Source organism: Phycodurus eques, chromosome 7, assembly GCF_024500275.1.
Source record: "Phycodurus eques isolate BA_2022a chromosome 7, UOR_Pequ_1.1, whole genome shotgun sequence".
Taxonomy (NCBI): Eukaryota; Metazoa; Chordata; class Actinopteri; order Syngnathiformes; family Syngnathidae; genus Phycodurus; species Phycodurus eques.
In genome coordinates, this window is record NC_084531.1 from 1,665,495 (window position 1) to 1,688,590 (window position 23,096).

Here is a 23,096-nt window from a genome sequence, read left to right on the forward strand (position 1 = left end):
TGCTTTTAGCCCTGCCTTGGTCACACTTAACCAGTTCGGCGAATACAGAAACATCACTGTTATTTGGCAACTAATTGGATTCAAATGCAATGCAAATTCTCATTATGCGTTCAAGTTCCACTGCCCATTTTGGCAGACGTAATGATGGAATATGACGCCTGTGAACATCACTCAAACCTGTCCTCATTACTCTGACACTTTGGGAGATTATAAACCCACATTTGAGAAAATATTCTACCAGTTAGACTTGAATCATCCAGATAGTGCAAGCTCAATCCAGACGATGGAATGATTTATACTGTGTATGGCCATCCAAGCTTGTTCTGCATTTGTAAAGTGGCATTTCAGATGGAAACCTTCAGATTTAAAATGATGTCAGGGTGGCTTGCTTATTGACATGAGCATTAGTTGTTTAAGTAGAACCAAACAGACCAAAACAATGTCTTGTTAAATCACTTTCACATTCACACCTATGGATACTTGAAAGTCTTCAATTAGCCTCACATGCATGTTTTTCGGAAGCGCAAATGTATAGTGGATATACAGAGTCGATACACCCCTGTTCAAATGCCAAGTTTTTGTGAGATGAAAACATTTCAAAACACCAGTTTCAAAAAAATTTTCACCATGAATGAAGCCAATATCCTGCATAACTCAATTTTAAAAAATGTGTTTTTGAGAGGGAAAGAACGGAGATAATGTGGTTGCACAAGTGTGAACACTCTCTTATAACTTGGATGTGGCTGTTTTCAGAATTAACCAATCACAATCAAACTCATTTTAATGGGAGTCAGCACACCTGCCACCATTTAAAGTGCCTCTGATTAACCCCAAATAAAGTTCAGATGTTCTCGTAATCTTTTACTGACATTTACTGACACAAACTGAAGATTTTGTGCTACCACACTACATTTGTTGTTTTAGCAATCCCATAATGATTATAAAAACTCAAATGGCACTACGTGGAACACAGACCTCAACCAAGGTTGAACTATTAATAAATATGAAAACAATTAATAGAGCTTTGCATTTGGGTTTGTTTGTCCATCTGTTTGTTAGTTAGCAAGCTACTTCCTGGTTAATAGAGGACGGGGAAGACGGGAGGTGCCACTATGATTCTGGGGGTTGGACAGGAATAAATAAATAAACAGTGATGGTGTGAATGTGACTCAATGGTTGTCTGTCCCTTGCCCCGCGACTGACTGGCAACCAGTCCAGAATGTAGTCCACCTTTCGGCTGAAGTTAGCTGTCAAAAAGCATAGTACGTATGGCGTACTGCAACAAGTGTTACGACACATTGTTAGTAGTGGTCGGTGTATGTTAAATACAGTTCTCGTTAGCACGCAGTTGTTATCTGTGTATTATTGGACATACCATTTTGGCTTCGCTTTGCGCCGCTGACCTTGTTCCTCGCTGCCAATCCCATGGTACAGTCTAGATATGTTAAGACTAGGGGCAATTGGAATAGCCGAAGCCAGCAACTCTAACTGCTATTCTCATCCACAACTTGCTTATTTTTGTACTCTCGGACCCAGAAGTATGAAGATGTCCCCTTGTTGGGAGAAACAGACCATTTCACTGCTCCACATCAAATTTTAAAGCTTGAAATTGACTAATCATCAGTTTAGCAGTAGTTTTTGGCATCTTGTCTTGCATTCGGCCAGTTTACCGGAGGACTTTCGACTTGCCTGTCGCTCATTTTCAATTGACTAGTCAATTTCAAGCTTTAAACATTGATGTGGAGTAGTGAAATGGTCTAGTTCTCCTTGAGGACTTCCCAAATGGTTATACTGGCTTTGGCTAATGTCTTTCATTTGTCTGATTAAATCCCCACCTTCATTTTTACCCACGGCCAGCTCTGTCGTTTTCATGTTGGTTACACATCTAACTAGTATAAATGTAATTTACCCAGGCAAAGCTCATATCTGAAACTGATGAGCGCTATTTACGGTTTGAATAATCAATGAAATAGGACACACCTAGGCAACAAAACACACCTGTCATGTCATGTTCTAAAACTTATTTCTCACACGATAAATAGTGGGCTCAAACAACAAGTGATACCCTGTAAGATGTCTTCATAGCTAGATATGAATACTGTAATATAAAAGTAGAAATGTTGATATCTAGTCTCATCGTGCATCTTTTGATGTCAGACCCAAATGTTTTAAGTCTACCGCCAAAATTGCCCTCACTGTTGCAATATTTTCAGTGTGAAGTATAGAAGAAAAGCATCTGTATATTTTTACAATAAGAACATGCCATGTTAATCAGGTTTACCTGCCAAAAGGTACTGGCAGTACTGCACCTTACTGGAGGCCAAAACTAATGGATGCTTGGAGTTGAAGGGTGGCTGTAGCTCCATCCATTGCAGAGTTCTGTTTGGATACAACATCAATTCAAAGACCAACGAGCATGACTGAATGATTTCATACTTTGGCCAGGCAAAGTAAAAAATGTGTCACCTTGCTAAAGTCCAGCATGCCCTTGGAGAGGTACAAAGTTCCAAAGCGGTGTCTTCGCTTATCTTTTGGGCGGTGCTTATTGGCCGAGGTTCAAGAACATGCTCTACCAAGTTACCGTAGCAGCTTATGATGTACAGTGAGTCGATAACAGTTTGCCTTGGCTGATCTGAAATCAGGATGAAAAACAATATATCAAAAGCAATGCATGTTATAGCCGAGAGTCGTAAGCTGGTGGAAATGGTAACTGTCAGCCGTCAGTTTCAATCTATCAATCAACCAATCTTTATTTACAGTATATTGCACTTTTAAAGCATTGCATTCAAAAAGCTTTCCACAAAAACAGAGTCAAAAGTCATAGGTCTCTCACACACACACACACACACAAACACATACACACACGCGCGCGCACACAACATAATGGTAATGATAATGATGATGATTCCACCGATGAGGAAATACTGTAGGCAGATTAAGACCTGCGGCACACTGTGCAATGCAGTCAAACCTGTTTGGACCGGACCATCGATTAAAAATAAAAGTTGCCGACGCACACCTGCACATTGAGCGACACACTTCATAGCTAACCTCTTGTGTGATTTCCTGTACTTTGGGGCTCCACCACCAAGTCTCCTTCTCCCCCCTTTCCTGCCAGAAGATACACCAAGTACTCTCCTGCCTGTCTCTCTGATCACCTTGGCTGTAGTGGTCCAGTCTTCTGGAAGCTCCTCCTGTCCAACTAAGAGCCTGTCTCACCTCTTCCCGAAAAGCTGCACAACACTCGTCCTGTCTCAGCTTCCACCACATGGTTCTCTGCTCGGCCATTGTCTTCTTAATCTTGCTCCCCACCGCCAGAGTCATCTTACACACCAGCATCCTATGGTGTCTAGCCACACGCTCCCCTACCACTACCTTACAGTCGGTAACCTCCTTCAAATTACATCGTCATTCAACAAAACACATTCACGTCGTTCCCATTCGAAATTCAAAATGTTCAGCTCATTCAATTCACTTTGGGATCGATGTTCAACATTCCAAAAATTCCACCATTTTCACCAAATTTTTCCACTTTTGACCCACAAAATTTCAAAGTTAGGACGTATTCTACATTTTTGACTGCTGCTTCAACATTTCTCAACCGATTCGCACCGTTCCAATTCCTACGTGTTCAGCTCATTCAAGACATTCCCCAAATTTCATGAAATTTCAAATTTAAAGCCCAAAATTCAACATTTTTACAAATGTATCTATCTATGATTTCCTTATTTCTCAACGGATTTGCACCGTTTCAACTTCTTCGTATTCACCTCATTCAACCGCATGATTTCAATCAGCAGTTCAGCGATCACACGCAATTTCTCCAGCAATTGCAGTGTACTTATAATTTAACCGAACCTTTCTCTCTTTTCGTGGTGGGGTTCGTGATGAACCATGATCGGGAGGAGGCAAAGATGGCTGCCACACAGAACTCTCCTCCACTGGACTTGCTCGGGGACATCTGGGAGGGTGGCTTACTTTTGCTTGAGGAGAAAACAGAATGGTGAAGAGAAATTAAGAACAACTGCCTAGAATTAAATTTTACACCTTTTTATAATCTGTTTTAACGCTGCAAATTTTTGAACGTATTAACGCTCATGCTTTTTGTTCCTGGAGCTGAATGTTCTAATACAGTACAACTCCACTATAGGTCCAGTTTAGTTTAATAAATTCAAGCTGAGGTATGGAATGTCATAATATATAGCATAAATTGTAATTTAAAAATAAATACAGTATGTTGTTGTCACTGTCAAAGTAACAATATTCAAACTACAGTTTATGTTCTCATTGAACTCAAAGAAGTAACAAAATAAATGTAAAAAAAACCACATTCTTCAATTGAGGCTTGTGTTTTAAAATAATATTTGAATAAGGTATCTGGAATTTCCTGGAAAAAAAAAACCCAAAACACAGCAAATACAACCCCAATTCCAATGAAGTTGGGATGTTGTGTTAAATATAAATAAAAACAGAATACAATGAATTGCAAATCATGTTCAACCTATATTTAATTGAATACACTACAAAGACAATATATTTAATTTTCAAACTGATAAACTTTATTGTTCTTAGCAAATAATCATTACTTTTTAATTTTATGGCTGCAACATGTTCCAAAAAAGCTGGGACAGGGTCATGTTTACCACTGTGTTCGATCACCTTTTCTTTTAACAACATTCAATAAACGTTTGGGAACTGAGGACACTAATTGTTGAAGCTTTGTAGGTGGAATTCTTTCCCATTCTTGCCTGATGTTCAGCTTAAGCTGTTCCACAGTACGGGCTCTCCGTTGTTATATTTTACGTTTCATAATGCGCCACACATTTTCAATGGGAGACAGGTCTGGACTGCAGGCAGGCCAGTCTAGTACCCGGACTCTTTTACTATGAAGCTACACTGTTGTAACACGTGCAGAATGTGGTTTGGCATTGTCTTGCTGAAATAAGCAGGGGCTTCCATGAAAAAGACGTTGCTTGGATGGTAGCATATGTTTCTCCAAAACCTGTATGTACCTTTCAGCATTAATGGTCCCTTCACAGATGTGTAAGTTACCCAAGCCATTGGCACTAACACAGCCCCAAACCATCACAGATGCTGGCTTTTGAACTTTGTGTCCACCATCCGGACGATGGTTCTTTTCCTCTTTGGCCCAGAGTACACGACGTCCACAATTTCCAAAAACTATTGGAAATGTGGACTTGTCGGACCACGGAACACTTCTCCACTTTGCGTCAGTCCATCTGAGATGAGCGCGGGCCCAGAGAAGCCGGCGGCGTTTCTGAGTGTTGTTGATAAATGGCTTTTGCTTTGCATAGTAAGAGTTTCAAGTTGCACTTACGGATGTAGCGCCGAAATGTATTTACTGACATTGGTTTTCTGAAGTGTTCCTGAGCCCGTGTGGTGATATCCTTTACACATTGATGATGCACTGCCGCCTGAGGGATCGAAGGTCACGGGCATTCAATGTTGGTTTTCGGCCTTGCTGCTTATATGCAGTGATTTCTCCAGATTCTCTGAACCTTTTGATGATATTATGGACCGTAGATGATGAAATCCCTAAATTCCTTGCAATTGTACGTTGGGGAACATTGTCCTTAAACTGTTCGACTATTTTCTCACGCACTTGTTCACAAAGAGGTGAACCTCGCCCCATCTTTGCTTGTGAATGACTTAGCAATTCAGGGCAGCTCCTTTTATACCCAATCATGGCACCCACCTGTTTCCAATTAGCCTGTGGGATGTTCCAAACAGGCGTTTGAAGAGCGTTTGATGAGGGCTGGTCGGTACCTGTACGACCATTGTCAGAGCTTGGGCCACATTGCCGGCAGTAAGTCGGAGAGATTTCCAGTGAGGGTTGGACTCCTCCAAGACTGCACTTTGTCACCGATTCTGTTCAGTACCTTAAAGGACATAATTTCTAGGTGCAGCCGAGGTGTTGAGGGGGTTTGGTTTGGTGACAACAGTATTATGTCCCTGTTTTTTGCAGATGATGCGGTTCTGATGGGTTCATCAAGCTGTGATCTTCAACTCTCACTGGAGTGGTTTGCAGCTGATTGTAAAACGGTTGGGATGAAAATCAGCACTTCCAAATCTATGGTCATGCTCCTCAGCCGGAAAAGGGTGGAGTGCCCTTTCCAGGTCGGGGAAGAGAACCTGCGGAGGAGTTCAAGTATCTCATGGTCTTGTTCACGAGTGAGGGAATAATGGAACAAGAGATCAACAGGCGGATTAGTGAAGCACCTGCAGTAATGCAGAATCTGGATAATCTGTCGTGGTGAAGGAGCTGAACTGAAATGCAAAGCTCTCCATTTACCGGTCAATCTACGCTCCCAGCCTCATCTATGGTCATCAGCTGCGGGTCGTGACTGAAAGAGCAAGACCGCGAATACAAGCAGCTGAAATTAGTTTCCTCCTCAGGGTGTCCAAGCACTCCCTTAGAGATAGGGTGAGAAGCTTCGTCATACCGGAGGGGCTCAACGAGCTGAGCTGCTGCTCCTCTGCATTGAGAGGAGCCAGATGAGGTGGCTCAGGCATATGGTGGTGAGCATGCCCCCTGGACGCCTCCCTGGTGAGGTGCTCCGGACATGTACCACCGGCAGGGGGCCCCGGGGACGACCCTGGACACACTGGAGAGACTACGTCTTTCGGCTGGCCTGGGAACGCTTCTGGAAAAGTCTTCCCTGCTTGAGTTGCTGCCACCGCAACCCAACCTCGGATAAGTGGAAGACAATGAATGGATGGATGGATGGATAGCTGGATGGCTCTGATGGACTTTAAATTTTTCCTCAGCTCCCCAATTACTTTTATTTCACCCACACACAGCTTCTCTGGTTGTTGTGCATCTCTAACGAATATAAATGTTCACAGCTAAAACGCAAATCTGAAACTGACCCTTACACCTGTCAGTCACATGTTCTAATACTTTTGCTCACGTGAACAACCTTCTCAGATCCAGATGTAAAGAAGCTTTATATGATGACGTACTGTGTGTGTGTCTGTGTGTGTGTGTGCGTGCGTGCAACACTTAAAAAAAACAAAACTGTACGTGCCGCTGTGATGAATGACAGATCTCCCAGATCAAAAATGACCCTGCTTAGTTTGACTGTATTTCAAGCATAATAAATACATTTTCAATCCATTTTGTTTTGCACCTTTAGTCTTACTTCAAACCAACCTAATACCACATAGATTTCCCTTTGTTGGAATTTAGGACTAACTAGACTTGTTTACATGAAAACTTTTTTAATTTAAATGAAATGAAACTGTATTACTGTGCCAAATTATTTTGACTGGTACATTATCACCCTAACTTGTGTTTCAACTTTTCGTCAACTTTATTCGAACGCATGACCTGATTAATTTCCCAAAATGTGCAAAACGTTTTGAAAAGTCTCAATGTGCCTTTAAGGTAGCACTTTTAATTTTCAAATTACTTTATCTCTCTCTCAATCTAGACCACATGCAGAAATGTTTAGAACACAGAAAAATAATCGTGTCGAGCTTTTGTTGAAACGAAATATTATTTTGCATGAACATCGTGTAGAGCTGGCCATGCATTTGCTTGTGCTGTTTGGTCCACAAAGTTTGGTCCGCATATCCGGCAAAAAATTGTTTCATCCTTTGCATTTGCGCTTGTGTATGTGTGAAGAAGATGTAGAGAATGTCTGGGTATACAGTACATCCATCTGTTTTCTATATATCAGTATTCGTATGTGTTTCCAATACATTTGACTTGGGAGTGTTTTCTTGTATTTATTGTGCATATCCAAACACAGTCGTGGTGCTCTGTGATCAATGTAAAGCAAATGGGACTTTTCCCAGCAGCAACATTAATCCGTTGAGACCGAACTCTCTCCCCACAAGCCTAGCCAAGCAACGTACTCTGCGGGACTTCTTAATCTTGCAATTTTTACTGCATTTCCCTGAGCCCTCCCAATACATACATATAATGGTACATATGATTTGGGAAAATGTTCGTTCTGGAGGTAGCGAGCAAGAATTTGCCCTCAAATAGCTTACCCCTGGAGTGCAAGTTGACAAATGAACACAATGGTCAGTGTAATGGAGGCATTGAGTAAACTCCCACTTATATTAATGGCAGTGGGGGGTGGACTACCCCTACCATTGACCCTGTGTTGAGGCCTGCTGAAACTATGGAAGCTTCCCAGGCTCCCGGCTGAGTAAATGGATAGACACGGATACATACATTTTAGAATGCTTTGGTGAAATCCCAGAGGCTTTGTCATTTACAAGACGTCACTCGGTTTGCTCATCCATTTCTTGTTCTCTTGAAGGAAACTTTGAGTGATGTAGGATAGTCTTTGAAATTACTGGCAATTAGAATTATTGTCTCTCTTGGGGATGGGAATTTCTAAGAATTTAGCAATTCCGATTCCATTATCGACACTGCTTATTGATCCAATTCCTTATCAATACTCGTGTCAATTCTTATTGGGTGAAGGAATGAAATCATTGACATCATGTCATCCTTATTTATATCATCATATTATATGATATTACAAAAGATATCTGTGCGAAATGGACAATATTTTATATCCCAATATAGGTAATTTTATTTCCCGATAACAATATATAGCTCAATAAAGTATTTTTCCTTCAAATTACATGTAATGAATGGCTCTTTATTGCATTTATTGCATATTTTATTGCATATTTATAAAACATACTTTACATATCAAAACAATTACATGGATAAAAGACAACTGCTGTACCAAGTGGGGCCAAGCGGTACAAAGAATGGATGGATGCATGGATGGTGAAAAGATAAATAAAAATACACTAATTTTCAAAGTTTGAACCATCGTCTTACAAAACATTATCATATCATGTGAGGAATCAGTACAGCTTAGTAGACCTGGGCATTTAGATTTGTTTATTTGTATTTTGTATTTGTGAACTTTCTGTTGTGAACTGATGTTTGCTGCACCTTATGTTATCGTCACTATATTAGACAGAACAAAAAAACAACAAAAAAACGCAAGCTAATTTCAGCTCGCACTTAAGCCTGCTTGAAGTAAGTGAACGCATTCTAAGTTCTAAAGACTCCAGCGGTGTACTCTGGTACACACTGGCTCCCAGTTATTTACATCCCAGTTGTTAACAGGGTTCAATTAAGAATCCTATTGCATACCTCTCCTTTTGAGGAAATTGATTGTGTGGTGGTACACAGCGCTGCATTTGCAGCAGGGAGTATAGGTTTGGTTCCCCACCAATGCCCCAAAATACAGCCACTGCGGATCTCCAGTGGTGGTCCTACGCCTGGATTAATGGGAGGTTTGCGGTAGAGCTGCATCTGGCATACTGCTCCAAAACGGAGCCAAACAAATTGTGTGGGATACAAATATGACTTACTGTGGTGACCTCGGATGCGCAAGGGGAAAAGATACAAGCCCTTGACCGAGGCAATGTCTACGTGTAATTCATTTCCACACTTCTTAGATGCTAAAAATCTCAATGACCTGCCCCTCACTCCTACAGAAGACCTGGGGAAGTTCTGGAATGTACTCTCATGTTTGCAGAGTTAGAGCATTCATTAAAATTGACCTTAAGAATTAAATTTAATGAGAAATGTTGCTACTGTTGTAAAAATGATGGTTAATCTGCATCATCACAGTTTTCAAATGCACAATCCTATCCTGTTTTTGCTCTTCCTATATTGGATTCTGTCCCTGACACTATAAACTGAGTTTACTCTTGCTCAAATTTTTCTTCCCCTCCTGGAAGCCGTCACCTTATCGTGGTGGTGGGGTTCGTGTGTCCCAATGATCCGAGGAGTTGTCTGGGGCTTCACGCCCCTGGTAGGGTCATCCATGGCAAACAGGTCCTAGGTGAGGGACCAGACAAAGCACGGACCCCTATGAAGAATACATTGAATGGATCGAAGTTTCACTTGCCCGGACGCGGGTCACCGGGGCCCCCCCTCTGGAGCCGGGCCTGGAGGTGGGGCTCGAGAGCGAGTGCCTGGTGGCCGGGCCTGCACCCATGGGCCCGGCGGGGCACAGCCCGAATGGGTAACGTGCTTCCCCTTTCCCATGGGCTCACCACCTGTGGGAGAGGTCATAGGGGTCGGGTGCAGTGCGAGCTGGGCGGTGGCCGAATGCGGGGACCTTGGCAATCCGATCCTCGGCTACAGAAGCTGGCTTTAGGGAGGTGGAATATCATCTCTCTGGCAGGGAAGGAGCCCGAGCTGGTGTGTGAGGTCGAGCAGTTCCGAGTAGGGGATACTTATTGCCCCCTGGCTCGGCGCCTGTACATTGGGGTTCACCCCGGTGGACAAGAGAGTAGCCTGCCTCCACCTTCGTATTGTGTTCCTGACTGTTGTTTGTGCCTAAGCACCAAACAGCAGTTCAGAGTACCCACCCATTTTGGAGTCCTTGGAGGGGTGTCATCGTTCTACTGGGGGACTTCAATGCTTCCGTGGGCAATGACAGTGAGACCTGGAAGGGCGTGATTGGGAGGAACGGCCCCCACGATCAGAACCCGGTGTTCTGTTATTGGACTTCTGTGCTCATCACGGATTGTCCATAACGAACACCATGTTCAAGCATAAGTGTGTCCACACGTGCACTTGGTACCAGGACACCCTAGGTCGCAGTTTGATGATCGACTTTGTGGTCGTGTCATCGGACTTGCGGCCGCATGTCTTGGACACTCGGGTGAAGAGAGGGGCGGAGCTGTCAATTGATCACCACCTGGTGTGAGTTGGCTCCGATGGTGGGGGAAGATGCCGGTCCGACCTGGCAGCCCCAAACGTATTGTGAGGGTCTGCTGGGAACGTCTGGCGGAATCCCCTGTCAGAAGGAGTTTCAACTCCCACCTCTGACAGAACGTTGCTCATGTTCCGGGGAAGGTGGGGGACATCGAGTCCGAGTGGACCATGTTCCGTGCCTCCATTGGCCGTAAGGTGGTCGGTGCCTGTCGTGGCAGCAATCCCCAAACCCGTTGGTGGACACCAACGGTAAGGGATGCCGTCAAGCTGAAGAAGGAGTCCTATCGGGCCTTTTTGGCCTGAGGGACTCCTGAGGCAGCTGATGGGTACCGGCTGGCCAAGCGGAATGCAGCTTTGGTGGTCACTGAAGCAAAAACTCGGGCATGGGAGGAGTTCGGTGAGGCCATGGAGAAAGACTTCCGGACGGCTTAGAGGAAACACTGGTCAATCATCCGGCGTCTCAGGGGAAAGCAGTGCACCATCAACACTGTGTATAGTGGGGTTGGGGCGCTGCTGACCTCGACTTGGGACGTTGCGAGCCGGTGGGGAGAATACTTCGAAGACCTCCTCAATTCCACCGACACGCCTTCCCATGAGGAAGCCGAGTCTGGGGTCTCTGAGGCAGGCTCTCCTATCTCTGGGGTTGAGGTCACTGAGGTGGTTAAAAAGCTCCTCGGTGGCAAGGACCCGGGGGTGGATGAGATTCGCCCGGAGTTCCTAAAGGCACTGGCTGTTGTGGGGCTGTCCTGGTGACATGCCACTGCAACATCACGTGGAGATCAGGGATAGTGGCACTGGATTGGCAGACAGGGGTGGTGGCCCCCCTTTTAAAGAAGGGGGACCGGAGGGTGTCTCCCAACTACAGGGGAATCACAGTCGTCAGCCTCCCTGGTAAGGTCTATTTCGGGGTGCTGGAGAAGAGCGTCAGTCGGGAAGTCGAAGCTCAGATTCAGGAGGAGCAGTGTGGTTTTCGTCCTGGCCGTGGAACAGTGGATCAGCTCTACACCCTCGGCAGGATCCTCGAGGGTGCATAGCAGTTCGCCCAACCCAGTCTACATGTGTTTTGTGGACTTGGAGAAGGCGTTCGACCGTGTCCCTTGGGCGGGTCCTGTGGGTGGTTTGCTTCGGGAGTGTGGTGTACCGGTCCCCATGATACGGGCTGCTCGGTCCCTGTACGACCGGAGTCAGAGTTTGGTCCGCATATCCGGCAGTAAGTCGGGCTCGTTTCCGGTGAGGGTTGGACTCCGCCAAGGCTGCCCTTTGTCACAGATTCTGTTCATAACTTTTATGGACAGAATTTCAAGGCGCAGCCGAGGCGTGGAGGGGGTCCGGTTTGGTGGCCTCAGTATTGCATCTCTGCTTTTTGCTGATGATGTGGTTCTGTTGGCTTCATCAAGCCGAGATCTCCAACTCTCACTGGAGCAGTTCGCAGGCGAGTGTGAAGCGGCTGGGATGAGAATCAGCACCTCCAAATCTGAGACCATGATCCTCAGTCGGAAAAGGGTCGCGTGCCCTCTCCAGGTCGGGGATGAGATCCTTCCCCAAGTGGAGGAGTTCAAGTATCTTGGGGTCTTGTTCACAAGTGAGGGAAGAATGGAATGGGAGATCGCCAGGCGGATCGGTGCAGCGTCTGCAGTGATGATGACTTTGTAACGATCCATTGTGGTAAAGAAGGAGCTAAGCTGAAAGGCGAAGCTCTCGATTTACCGGTCGATCTACGTTCCTACCCTCACCTATGGTCAGTTGTGGGTCGTGACCGAAAGAACAAGATCCCGGATACAAGCGGCCGAAATGAGTTTCCTCCGCAGGGTGTCCGGGCTCTCCCTTAGAGCTCGGGTGAAAAGCTCGGTCATCCGGGAGGATATCAGGGTAGAGTCGCTGCGCCTCCGCATCGAGAGGAGCCAGATGAGGTGGCTGGGGCATCTGATTCGGATGCCTCCCGGACACCTCCCCGGTGAGGTGTTCCGGGCACGTCCCACCAGGAGGGGACCCCGGGGACGACCCAGGACACGCTGGCGAGACCCCGTCCTTCGGCTGGCCTGGGAACGCCTCGGGAAACCCCCGGAAGAGCTAGAAGAAGTGGCTGGGGAGAGGGAAGTCTGGGCATCCCTGCTAAAGCCACCCGACCTCGGATAAGAGGTAGACAATGGATGGATGGATGGAAATTTCTATGACTTAGTAAACATTTTTTCCATGCATAATAAATAAATAACAACAACCGGTTTATGTAAAGTGAGCGGATAAAGGTTGGAAGCGTGTTGGCTACCAAGCTGAGCATGGGTCATCGTGACGGAAAAGGAAGCGCGACTGGGTCTGTTACGAGAGGTAAAGAGGGAGGGAGAAAGTCAGAAGAGAATGGTTACAAAAAGAAAGCAAGAAAAAGCTGCATCTATTCAACGTGTGAGGGTGATGACCCCACTCCCATAGAATAACAGCTCACACATTCATCTTTTAAACTGTTTGCTCTAATAGCAGCTTAGCCTAGGCCATTAAAAAAAGAAGCAAAGTGAGGTGATTTGCAAAACTCGTTCTGTCTTTCTGCCATGTGCTACAACAGCCTTAAAGCCCCTTTGCAGCCCAGGTCTCTGGGGCGCTGTAAGGCAATTGCTCTCGTACTACTTATTTGGATGTTATATATGTATTAGAGTAATCTCAGAGTACATCTGCATCAGGTCAAAAGGTCTCATTCATCCGCTCTCTGTTGTCTTTCTCATTAACTTGCCTGCACTCTTTCTGCATTTGCATGAAAATGTCTGCAGCTGGATTTGGTCAGGAGTGTGTTTTGTTTTGTGTGTGACAATCTTTCCATTTGGATTTTCATTTGTGTTAACATCATCCCTGTGTGCAGATGGGATGAGTGTCCGATTGTTTGTCTGGTTGCAAAATCCCCAATTTGACACAGGCAGACAAAGCTCTTCACATGGAAATTGTGTCACTGAAGAACAAGTTAATTTTTTCTGAGATCTCACTGCCATTGTAACTAATCAAAGCAAAGATCAAGTCCAATCTCTCTGGTTCAACAGTGAACATTGTGAGAGTGAGTTTTATTCAGCTGAGGTTTAATACTACCAACTTTTACAGACACGAAACAGAAAGCCTTATTGGATTATAAGGAGTGGAAGCTTGCCTCCACTCATCCAACTCCTTGACCTTGATCTTGGGCATAAAACGAGCCAAACAGGTGATTCTGTGTGGTGTGGGAGCATGGCACAGTGTACAAAGAGTACATTTGGGGGAAAATGTAGGTTAAGCAGCTGGCGTGTTTGTTTGCTGTCCTGCCAACGGGATGTGCTCATACAACTTGGTTCTACATACCAGCTCCGCCGCCGCCGCCGCCTTTTTGATCGATTTTGCAGCATAATTAAATGTATCATCTGGTCATTTAGGTCCATTTGTTCTCGCAGACACTGTTCCACGGACGCCATTGCTGTTGTATATGATATATCATTGTATTCTGTTTTTATTTATGTTTAACACAACGTCCCAACTTCATTGGAATTGGGGTTGTACATACAGCAAAGCAGAAGCCAGTACATTATTTAAATGTTTTAATTGAACATTTTGTGTGTATATCCTGTGAGTTAAGAAATATAAAGTTTTTGAGACTCTTTCCTACATTTTATGAGTTTAGAAATCTAAAGTTTATGATTGTATTTCCCACGTATCATGAGTTTAGAAATATAAAGTTTTTGAGTTTATATCCCACATATTATGAGTTGAGTAATCTTGAAAGTGGTGAGTGTATTTCCCCCAAAATATAAGTTGTGAAATATTTTGTTTGATAAGATAATACTGAAATAATTCAAGGTAACTAAAAATATTTTCTTTATTTTAGGTCAACTTAAAACATTTGAAGCTTCACTAAAATATTTTTGTTCAATCTGTTAAAATAAAACATTTGAGTTCAGTGAACTCATTAGGGTTTACAGTGTACTTTCATGTATCACTAACGCATAAAAAGGGAAAAGGGAGGAAGGCAGTGAATTTACAACCTTCCATTTACAAGATATGACTGAGTATAAAAGAAGAAGTGACTGTCGGCGTTTTCCTATCAGGTGTCGCCAAACGAGTCACTCGCATGATTTTTTTGGCACAGTTTTCATGCAAGGCTGCCCTTCATGATGCAACCAACCCTTTTTTTTTCCCGGTCTTGGGACCGGCAGTGGTTGAGTAATGGGGCACTGACCGGGATTACTTCAAAACAAGATCTGGAATGGACAAATAATTGTCTTTTTTTTTTTTTTTTGAAATACGAAACTTGTTACCTATTTTTCACGAGATAGTCACGTGTGTGTGTGTATGTGTGTGTTACCTACCCAGTGCGTTTAGTGATTGTGCCAAGGGTCATAGGCTGTTTGATCTGAGCCAAAGGGAGCACAACAGTGAGGCTGGGTAGAGGAGACAACCACGGATTTGCCATGCTGTTATTGGTGAAGTTGTTATACAATTCTTGGCTGCTTAACTTGGCTGAGAAAAAGAAAGGGGGGAAAAAAAAGCATCACCATTAATTTATTTGCTGAAGTACTGGATGTTCCTAGAACAATATGTAGTATGAGGGGTCAAGTACAATCAAGCTACGCATGACATATAATGGGTGGTCCCCTATTGCAGGCAATTAACAAACTGTAATAGCTTTCTCACATTCTGGAATTGACTACTCTCCAACGTCTACAGAAAACATCAAATCATTTCTATGGAATACTGAATAAGCATTGCAAGATGATCTGCTTTCCAGTGTCTAGCCATCAGGGACAATCAGAATTGCACACATTCAGTGCCCTACAAAAGTATTGGAACGGCAAGGTCAATTCCTTTGTTTTTGTTGTATACTGAAGACATTTGGGTTTCAGATCAAAAGATGAATGTGAGACAAAAGTTTTGAATCCCAGCTTTTATTTCATGGTATTTGCATCTAGATGTGTTAAACAACTCAGGACAGAACACCTTTTGTTTGAAGCCCCCCACTTTTTAAGTGCGCAAAAGTATTGGAACAGACATTATTAAATCGACTTAAAATGAATAACATTTAATATTTCGTGGCATAACCCTTACTTGCAATCACTGCATCAAGACTGCAACCCATTGACTTCACCAGACTGTTGCATTCTTCATTTGAAATGCTTTTCCAGGCCTTTACTGCAGCCTCTTTCTGTTCTTGTTTGTTTCTGTGGGTTTCTCCCTTCGGTCTCCTCTTCAGGAGCTCAAATGCATGCTCTATGGGGTTAAGGTCCGGTGATTGACTTGGCCAATCTAAGACCTTCCACTTTTTCCCACTGATGAAGTCCTTTGTTGTGTTGGCAGTGTGCTTTGGATCATTGTCTTGTTGCATGATGAAACTTCTACCAATTAGTTTGGATGCATTTTTTGTAAATTGCCAGACAAAATGGTTTTGCAGACTACAGAATTCATTCTGCTGTTACCGTCATGAGTTACATCCTCAATAAAGACTATTGAGCCCGTACCAGAAGCAGCCATGCAAGCCCAAGCCATGACATTACCGCCACCATGCTTCACAGATGAGCTTGTGTGTTTTGGTTCATAAGCAGATCCTTAACTTTTCCCGACTTTGGCCTTTCCATCACTTTGGTAGAGGTTAATCTTGGTCTCATCAGTCCATAAAACTCCGTTCCAAAAATGTTGTGGCTCATCTCTGTACTTCTTTGCAAAATCCAATCTGGCCTTCCGATTCTTTTTGCTGATGAGCGGTTTGCATCTTGTGGTATGGCCTGTATATTTCTGTATATAAGTCTTCTTTGAAGAGTGGATTGTGATACGTTTACCCTGCCCTGTAGAGGTTGGCAGTGGTACCACGAACTGTTGTCTTTGGGTGTTTCTTCACTGCTCTCACAATGTTTCTGTCATCAACTGCTGTTGATACCCTTGGTCGACCTGTTCGATGTCTGTTGCTCAGTACACCAGTCGTTTATTTCTTTTCAGGACATTCCAAATTGTTGTATTGGCTATTCCCAATGTTTGTGCAATAGCTCTGATGGAATTTCCCTCTTCTCCCAGCTTCAAAATGGTTTGCTTTTCTCCCATAGACAGCTCTCTGATCTCCATGTTTGCTTAACAGTAAAAGTCTGGTAGTTAGGCAAACAAAGGAAATGATTTATCCCTACTCGAGTTAGGACTCAATCAGCGGCAGCTGTTTTGAGAATGAGCTTCCAATGTTTTTTGCTCTACAAATAATAAAATATCATTCATGAACGGTAGTGTTTTAGGTAAATAGTTTAGTTTAATATACTGGGTGAGTCAATATGTACCTCACCTTGAGTGAGTGGCCAGCTTGGTGGAGTTTCCATATGTGGCCTTTGTGGAAAAAAGCTCAGACGCCCCTGTTAAGAGCGAGTGTGCATACTTATTCGCTCATGTATAAATTCACATCAATGTGCGTGTTGTTGAGGCGAGTATGCTAACACCTTTAATGCGAAGGTGGTTTATGATATTGAATAATTTTACTATTCACTACGTTTGCTTATGTAGCTTAGTTCCATGTGCATGCCATATGCATGGTGTTGGCTTTACTGATGATTCCTTGTTTTTATTATCACAGAGCACAGCTCAATAAATCAGTCAAAATGGAAGACCATCCAAGATCTTTTTGAACTTGAACACACCTATCTGTACCATACAAATCAAACCAGTTACATTACTGGAGAAATCATACTCTCCCTTTTCATGAGCCTCTCCATTTTAGTTGCCTTAAAGTAAGTCTAGAGTATATAGTTTTTATTAATATTGACTGTAGTATAGAGTCAGTGTACATGAAGCTACTCGCCTCACTGTGCCTCGGGTTAGTTAGGGAAGTTTTGTATTTTAATTTATTTAATTTATAATCATACACAGAATACACCGCTCCATGATTTCGCTCTATCATTGAACATTCCGGTTGACTGATTCCGTTCTCACGGAATCAGTCAAATAAAAAAAATTACGGTTCTCAGTTTCGACGTCTACAGTCCGTCGACCCCAAAGAAGAAAGTGTCGAAAACCAACGAAGAAGAATGGGCACAAAGACGTGCTTGTGCCCAACGGCAGCGGCGAACAAAAGTGTGTCTTAACTATGTTAAAATAAATGACCAGTTACCTCAATGCAACACTTGGATTAAGATTATATTGTGCAAAGCGCCGCCTTTCGCTACGAGCTTTAGCTTACACTGCGCAGAACTTCAGTCAAGTCAATTGGGTAAGAGAAACAATAAAATACGTCTATGCCAACATTGAGGCAGCTAACAAGTTAAACGGTGGGTAGCACTCTTGCACTGATGGGTTTATTTTAGTCTTCAAACCAACGTAAGAGCTGATGAGAGACACAAAAATTAAATAGAAATGACTTTACCATACTGGAAAGAAAATAGAAACAGTCGCATTACAAGCTTAACATTGAGCTAAAACCTCACCAAAAGTCAAACTAGCAACTTTACATCACAATGAATTTGGACAAAATTCACAAAAACGCTCTCACAGTATCACAAACACTAACATTCTTTATTTGCCAAATATTTCCAAAAAACACACAAGGAATTTGTCTCCGGTAGTTGGAGCCGCTCTAGTACGACAACAGACAGTCAATTGACAGAGAACACTTTGGAGACATAAAGACATTGAGAAATAAAAGGTTGCTAGTTATCTGGTAATGCCGGTACAATGTTTTTTTTTTTTTTTTTTTTTGAATGACTAATATAGCAATAGTCCAGTGCAATGACATTGTGCAAAAGGCGCCGAGACTTCAAGGATTGCATGCAGTGTAAAGTGACTGGTAGCGCAATAATCTCGGACAATGTCGATTGTGCAAATGTTTCAGATACTCCTCAGTCATTGTGCAAGTGATGCAGATGCTACTCTGGCATGAGTGGCCAGTATTCGGCAACAACATATCTGCAAATAGTGCAGTGTGGCGAGACTACTACAGAGAGTGCACGAGTAATGTATAATTGGCCCAACAGAAATGTGACAACAAACTCAAGACAAAAAAAATTGGCAGCATGTTGCAATGGAATCGTTGGTTAGCTGTTTAAGAAGTTGATGGCAAGAGGGAAGACGTCATTGGAATTTCTGCTAATTCTAGTTTGCATTGATCGGTAGCGCCTACCTGAGGGAAGGAGCTGGAAGAGCTGGTGACCGGGATGTGGAGGGTCCGAGAGGATTTTGCACGCTCGTCTTAGTTCTGGCAACGTGCAAGTCCTCAAGGGTGGTTAGGGGGGTACCGTCAATCTTTTCAGCAGTTTTGAGTGTCCGTTGCAGTCAGAGTTTTTCCGTTTTTGTAGCAGCACCAAACCAGATTGTGAAAGACGAACACAGGACTGATTCGATGACCGCTGTGTAGAACTGCCTCAGCAGCTCCTGTGGCAGGCTGCACTTCCTCAGAAGCCGCAGGAAGTGCATCCTGTGCTTGGCCTTTTTGAGGACGGAGTTGATGTGGATCGCCCACTTCAGGTCCTGAGAGACTGTAATTCCCAGGAACTTGAAGGTCTCGACGGTTGACACAAGGCAGCTGGACAGCGTGAGGGGCAGCTGTGGCGAAGGATGCCTCCTGAAGTCCATGATCATCTCTACAGTGTCCTTTTCAAATCTGCAGTAGAAAGTATTCAAGTCGTTGGCTATTGTGCTATTTTTCTCAGCTTGGGGGAATCCTCGCTTGTAATTGGTTAGCAATTGTCATGCATGCCAGACCGATTTTGAGTAGTTAGCGCTAAGCTCTTTTTCCAACTTTGCTGCATAGTTCCTCTTTGCAATGTTAATTTCTTTAGTCAGCTGGTTTCTAGCTCGATCATACAGGGCCCTGTCCCCGCTCTGATATGCGTCCTCCTTAGCTTGGCGAAGCTGCTTAAATTTGGCAGTGAACCACAGCTTGTTGTTGTTGAATGTGTGAAATTACTTTGTTGGTACACAAACCTCTTCACAGAAACTGATATAGGATGTGACAGTGTCCGTATATTCATCCAGGCTGCCAGCTGAATTTTCAAAGACACTCCAGTCCCTGCAGTCTCAACAGCTTTGAAGTTTCATCTTGGCTTCATTGGTCCACTTTTTCACTGTTTTCACTGTAGGCTTCGCACATTTAAGTTCTTGCCTGTATGTTGGTATTAAGTGAATGAAGCAGTGATCAGACGAGCTTAGGGCTGCATGAGGTTTGGCACAGGATGTGTTATTTAGCGTAGTATAGCAATGGTCTAAAATGTTATTTTCCCTGGTAGGACAGTCGATGTGCTGCTTGTATTTAGGGAGTTCGTGGTTGAGTTTAGCTTTGTTAAAGTCCCCGAGAATAATGAGGGGTGAGTCCGGGTGTTTTTTTTCAATTTCGTTGACTTGTTCTGCGAGTGTTAGCTGTTGATAAAGAAGCATATCCCGCCGCCTTTTGTTTTCCCCGATGATTCCATGTCGCGGTCTGCCCGGTGAAGATGGAAGCCGGGAAGCATGAGGGTGCCATCGGGTACAGTCACACAAAGCCAAGTCTCCGTAAAGCACATGGCGGTGGAACGTCCAACGTCTTTACTGGACTTTATCAGAAGAGGAAGCTCATCCATTTTGTTGGGTAGGGAGTCTAGATTCGCGAGGTGGATCAACGGAAATGCCAATCTGTATCCTCTCTTGCGAAGTTTCACCTGGATGGTAACTTGCTTCGCTCTGTGGCGTCACCTCCGCCTCCTCTGTGGCGTCGCTTCCGCCTCCATGCGCCGAAGACCGCCGTCGCTGCTCCAGTGAGTAACTCGGGGAAAAAACTGCGGATTTGCAAAAGTTGGTGAAAGAAAGTCCAGAGTAGCCTCCTTGATGGTTAGCAAGTCTTCCCTTGTGTAAGTGAGTCGTGTAATTGCTCCAAAGATGAACGAAAAACATAAAAACAAAAACAATACTATAGAGCACACTGGTAGATCATGGTCAGGCCCTCATTCACCTCACCCACTGGAATCTGCCAGCCTCAGAAAAGCTCTCAACCAAAAGGTCAACAGTGAATATGCATCATCACAGTGCGGTGAAAAAAGTATTCGTCCCCTTCTCAAGTTCTTATATTTTTGCATCGTTTCCCCACTTTAATGTTTAAGATAATCAAACAAATGTAAATATCAGACAAATATAACACAAGTAAACTTAAAATGCTATTTTTAAATGGTGATTTCATTTAATAAGGAAAAAAAAAACTATTCAAAGTTACCTGGCCCTGAAAAAGTAATTACCTCCCTCTTTAAATCATGAATTAATTGTGGCTAATCACAATTTTTGGTTAATTTTCACTGATCACACCCAAGCCTGACTACCTCCAGACCTGTTCAAACAAGAAAGCACTGAAACAGAATACGTCCTGACAAAATCAAGTTGGACAAAAGATCGAAAAAAGCTGCAACAAAATGACACGATCCAAAGAAATTCAGGAACAATCGATCTTTCTGCATCTTTTTTGCACATTTGTCAAAAAAAAAAAAAAAATGTACCGGCATTACCAGATAACTAGCAACCCTTTATTGCTCAGTGACTGTTTTTTGTCAGTGTCTTTATGTCTCAAAAGTGTTCCTTGTTCCCCCAAATTCCTTGTGTGTTTTTGGGACATACTTGGCAAATAAAGATGATTCTGATTCTGATTGAATGTTGTTCAAAAAAAAGGTGATGTAACACAGCGGTAAACATGACCCTGTCCCAGCTTTTTTGGAACGTGTTGCAGCCATAAAATTCCAAGTTAATGATTATTTGCTAAAAACAATCAAGTTTATCAGTTTGAACATTAAATATCTTGTCTTTGTAGTGTATTCAATTAAATATAGGTTGAACATGATTTGCAAATCATAGTATTCTATTTTTATTTATGTTTAACACAATGTACCAACTTCACTGGAATTGGGGTTGTACTTACTGCCCCCCGGCTCAGCGCCTGTACATTGGGGTTCACCCCAGTGGATGAAAGGGTGGCCATCCTCCACCTTCGGGCGGGGGGACGGGTCCTGACTGTTGTTTGTGCCTATCCACCAAGCAGCAGTACAGAGTACCCACCCTTTTTGGAGTCCTTGGAGGGGGTGCTGGAGAGCGTTCCCGCTGGGGACTCCATCGTTCTCCTGGGGTCTTCAACGCTAACGTGGGCAATGACAGTGAGACCTGAAAGGGCGTTATTGGGAGGAACGCACCCCCCAATCAGAACCCAAGGGATGCTTTGCTTTTGGGCTTCTGTGCTCCTCACGGATTGTCCATAACGAACACCATGTTCAAGCATAAGGGTGTCCACGTACACTTGGCACCAGGACACCCTAGGTTGCAGTTCGTTGATCGATTTTGTGGTCGTGTCATCTGACTTGCGGCCACATGTTTTGGACAATTGGGTGAATAGAGGGGCAGCGCTGTCACCTGATCACCACATGGTGGTGAGTTGGCTCCGGTGGTGGGGGAAGAGACCGGTCCGACCTGGCAGGGCCAAACGTATTGTAAGGGTCAGCTGGGAACGTCTGGCAGATCCCCTGTCAGAAGGAGTTTCAACTCCCACCTCCGGCAAAACTTCAACCGTGATCTCCAACTCTCACTGGAGCAGTTTGCAGCCGAGTGTGAAGCCGCTGGGATGAAAATCACCACCTCCAAATCTGAGACCATGGTCCTCAGTCGGAAAAGGGTGGAGTGCCCTCTCCAGGTCGGGGATGAGATCACGCCACAAGTGGAGGAGTTCAAGTCTAGGGGTCTTGTTCACGAGTGAGGGAAGAGTGGAATGGGAGATCGAGAGGCAAATTGGTGCAGCGTCTGCAGAGATGCGGACTTTGTATCAGTCCATCATGGTGAAGAAGGAGCTAAGCCGAAAGGTGAAGCTCTCAATTTAACGGTCGATCTACGTTCCTACTGTGACTGAAAGAACAAGATCCCGGATACAAGCGGCCACAATGAGTTTCCTCCGCAGGGTGTCCGGGCTCTCCCTTAGAGATAGGGTGAGAAGGTCTGCCATTCAGGAGGGGCTGCGCATTGAGAGGAGCCAGATGAGGTGGCTCGGGCATCTGATTAGGATGCCTCCTGGACAACTCCCTGGTGAGGTGTTCATGTCCCACCGGGAGGAGACTTCGGGGACGACCCAGGACACGCTGGAGAGACTATGTCTCCCGGCTGGCCTGGGAACCCCTCGGGATCCCCCCAGAAAAGCTGGAAGAAGTGGCTGAGGAGAGGGAAGTCTGGGCTTCCCTGCTAAAGCTACTGCCCCGTGACCTGTCCTCAGATAAGCGTAAGAAAATGGATTTTGGTATGGATGTTGGTATTAAGTGAATTAAACAGTGATTAGACGAGCCCAAAGCTGCACGGGGGAATAGCACGGTGCGAGTCCTTCAGCATGGTACAGCAGTGGTTTTCCCTGGTAGGACAATTAATGTTCTGCTTGTATTTAGGGAGTTCGTGGTTGAGTTTTGCT

The 23,096-nt window shown here is 44.2% G+C and overlaps 1 protein-coding gene across 11 annotated transcripts in view; it reads right to left on the bottom strand.

Moving 5' to 3' along the window:
- bcas3 (BCAS3 microtubule associated cell migration factor) overlaps positions 1–23,096 on the bottom strand; it is a 324,466-nt gene that overhangs the window by 213,338 nt on the left and 88,032 nt on the right. For all 11 annotated transcript variants that reach the window (XM_061680864.1, XM_061680865.1, XM_061680866.1 and 8 more), the window contains 4 exons: positions 15,046–15,196; positions 3,859–3,983; positions 2,467–2,632; positions 2,282–2,379 (listed from right to left, as the gene is read on the bottom strand). In XM_061680864.1, coding sequence (XP_061536848.1) covers positions 2,282–2,379; positions 2,467–2,632; positions 3,859–3,983; positions 15,046–15,196 — 540 coding nt within the window. The remainder of the gene's footprint in view (positions 1–2,281; positions 2,380–2,466; positions 2,633–3,858; positions 3,984–15,045; positions 15,197–23,096) is intronic.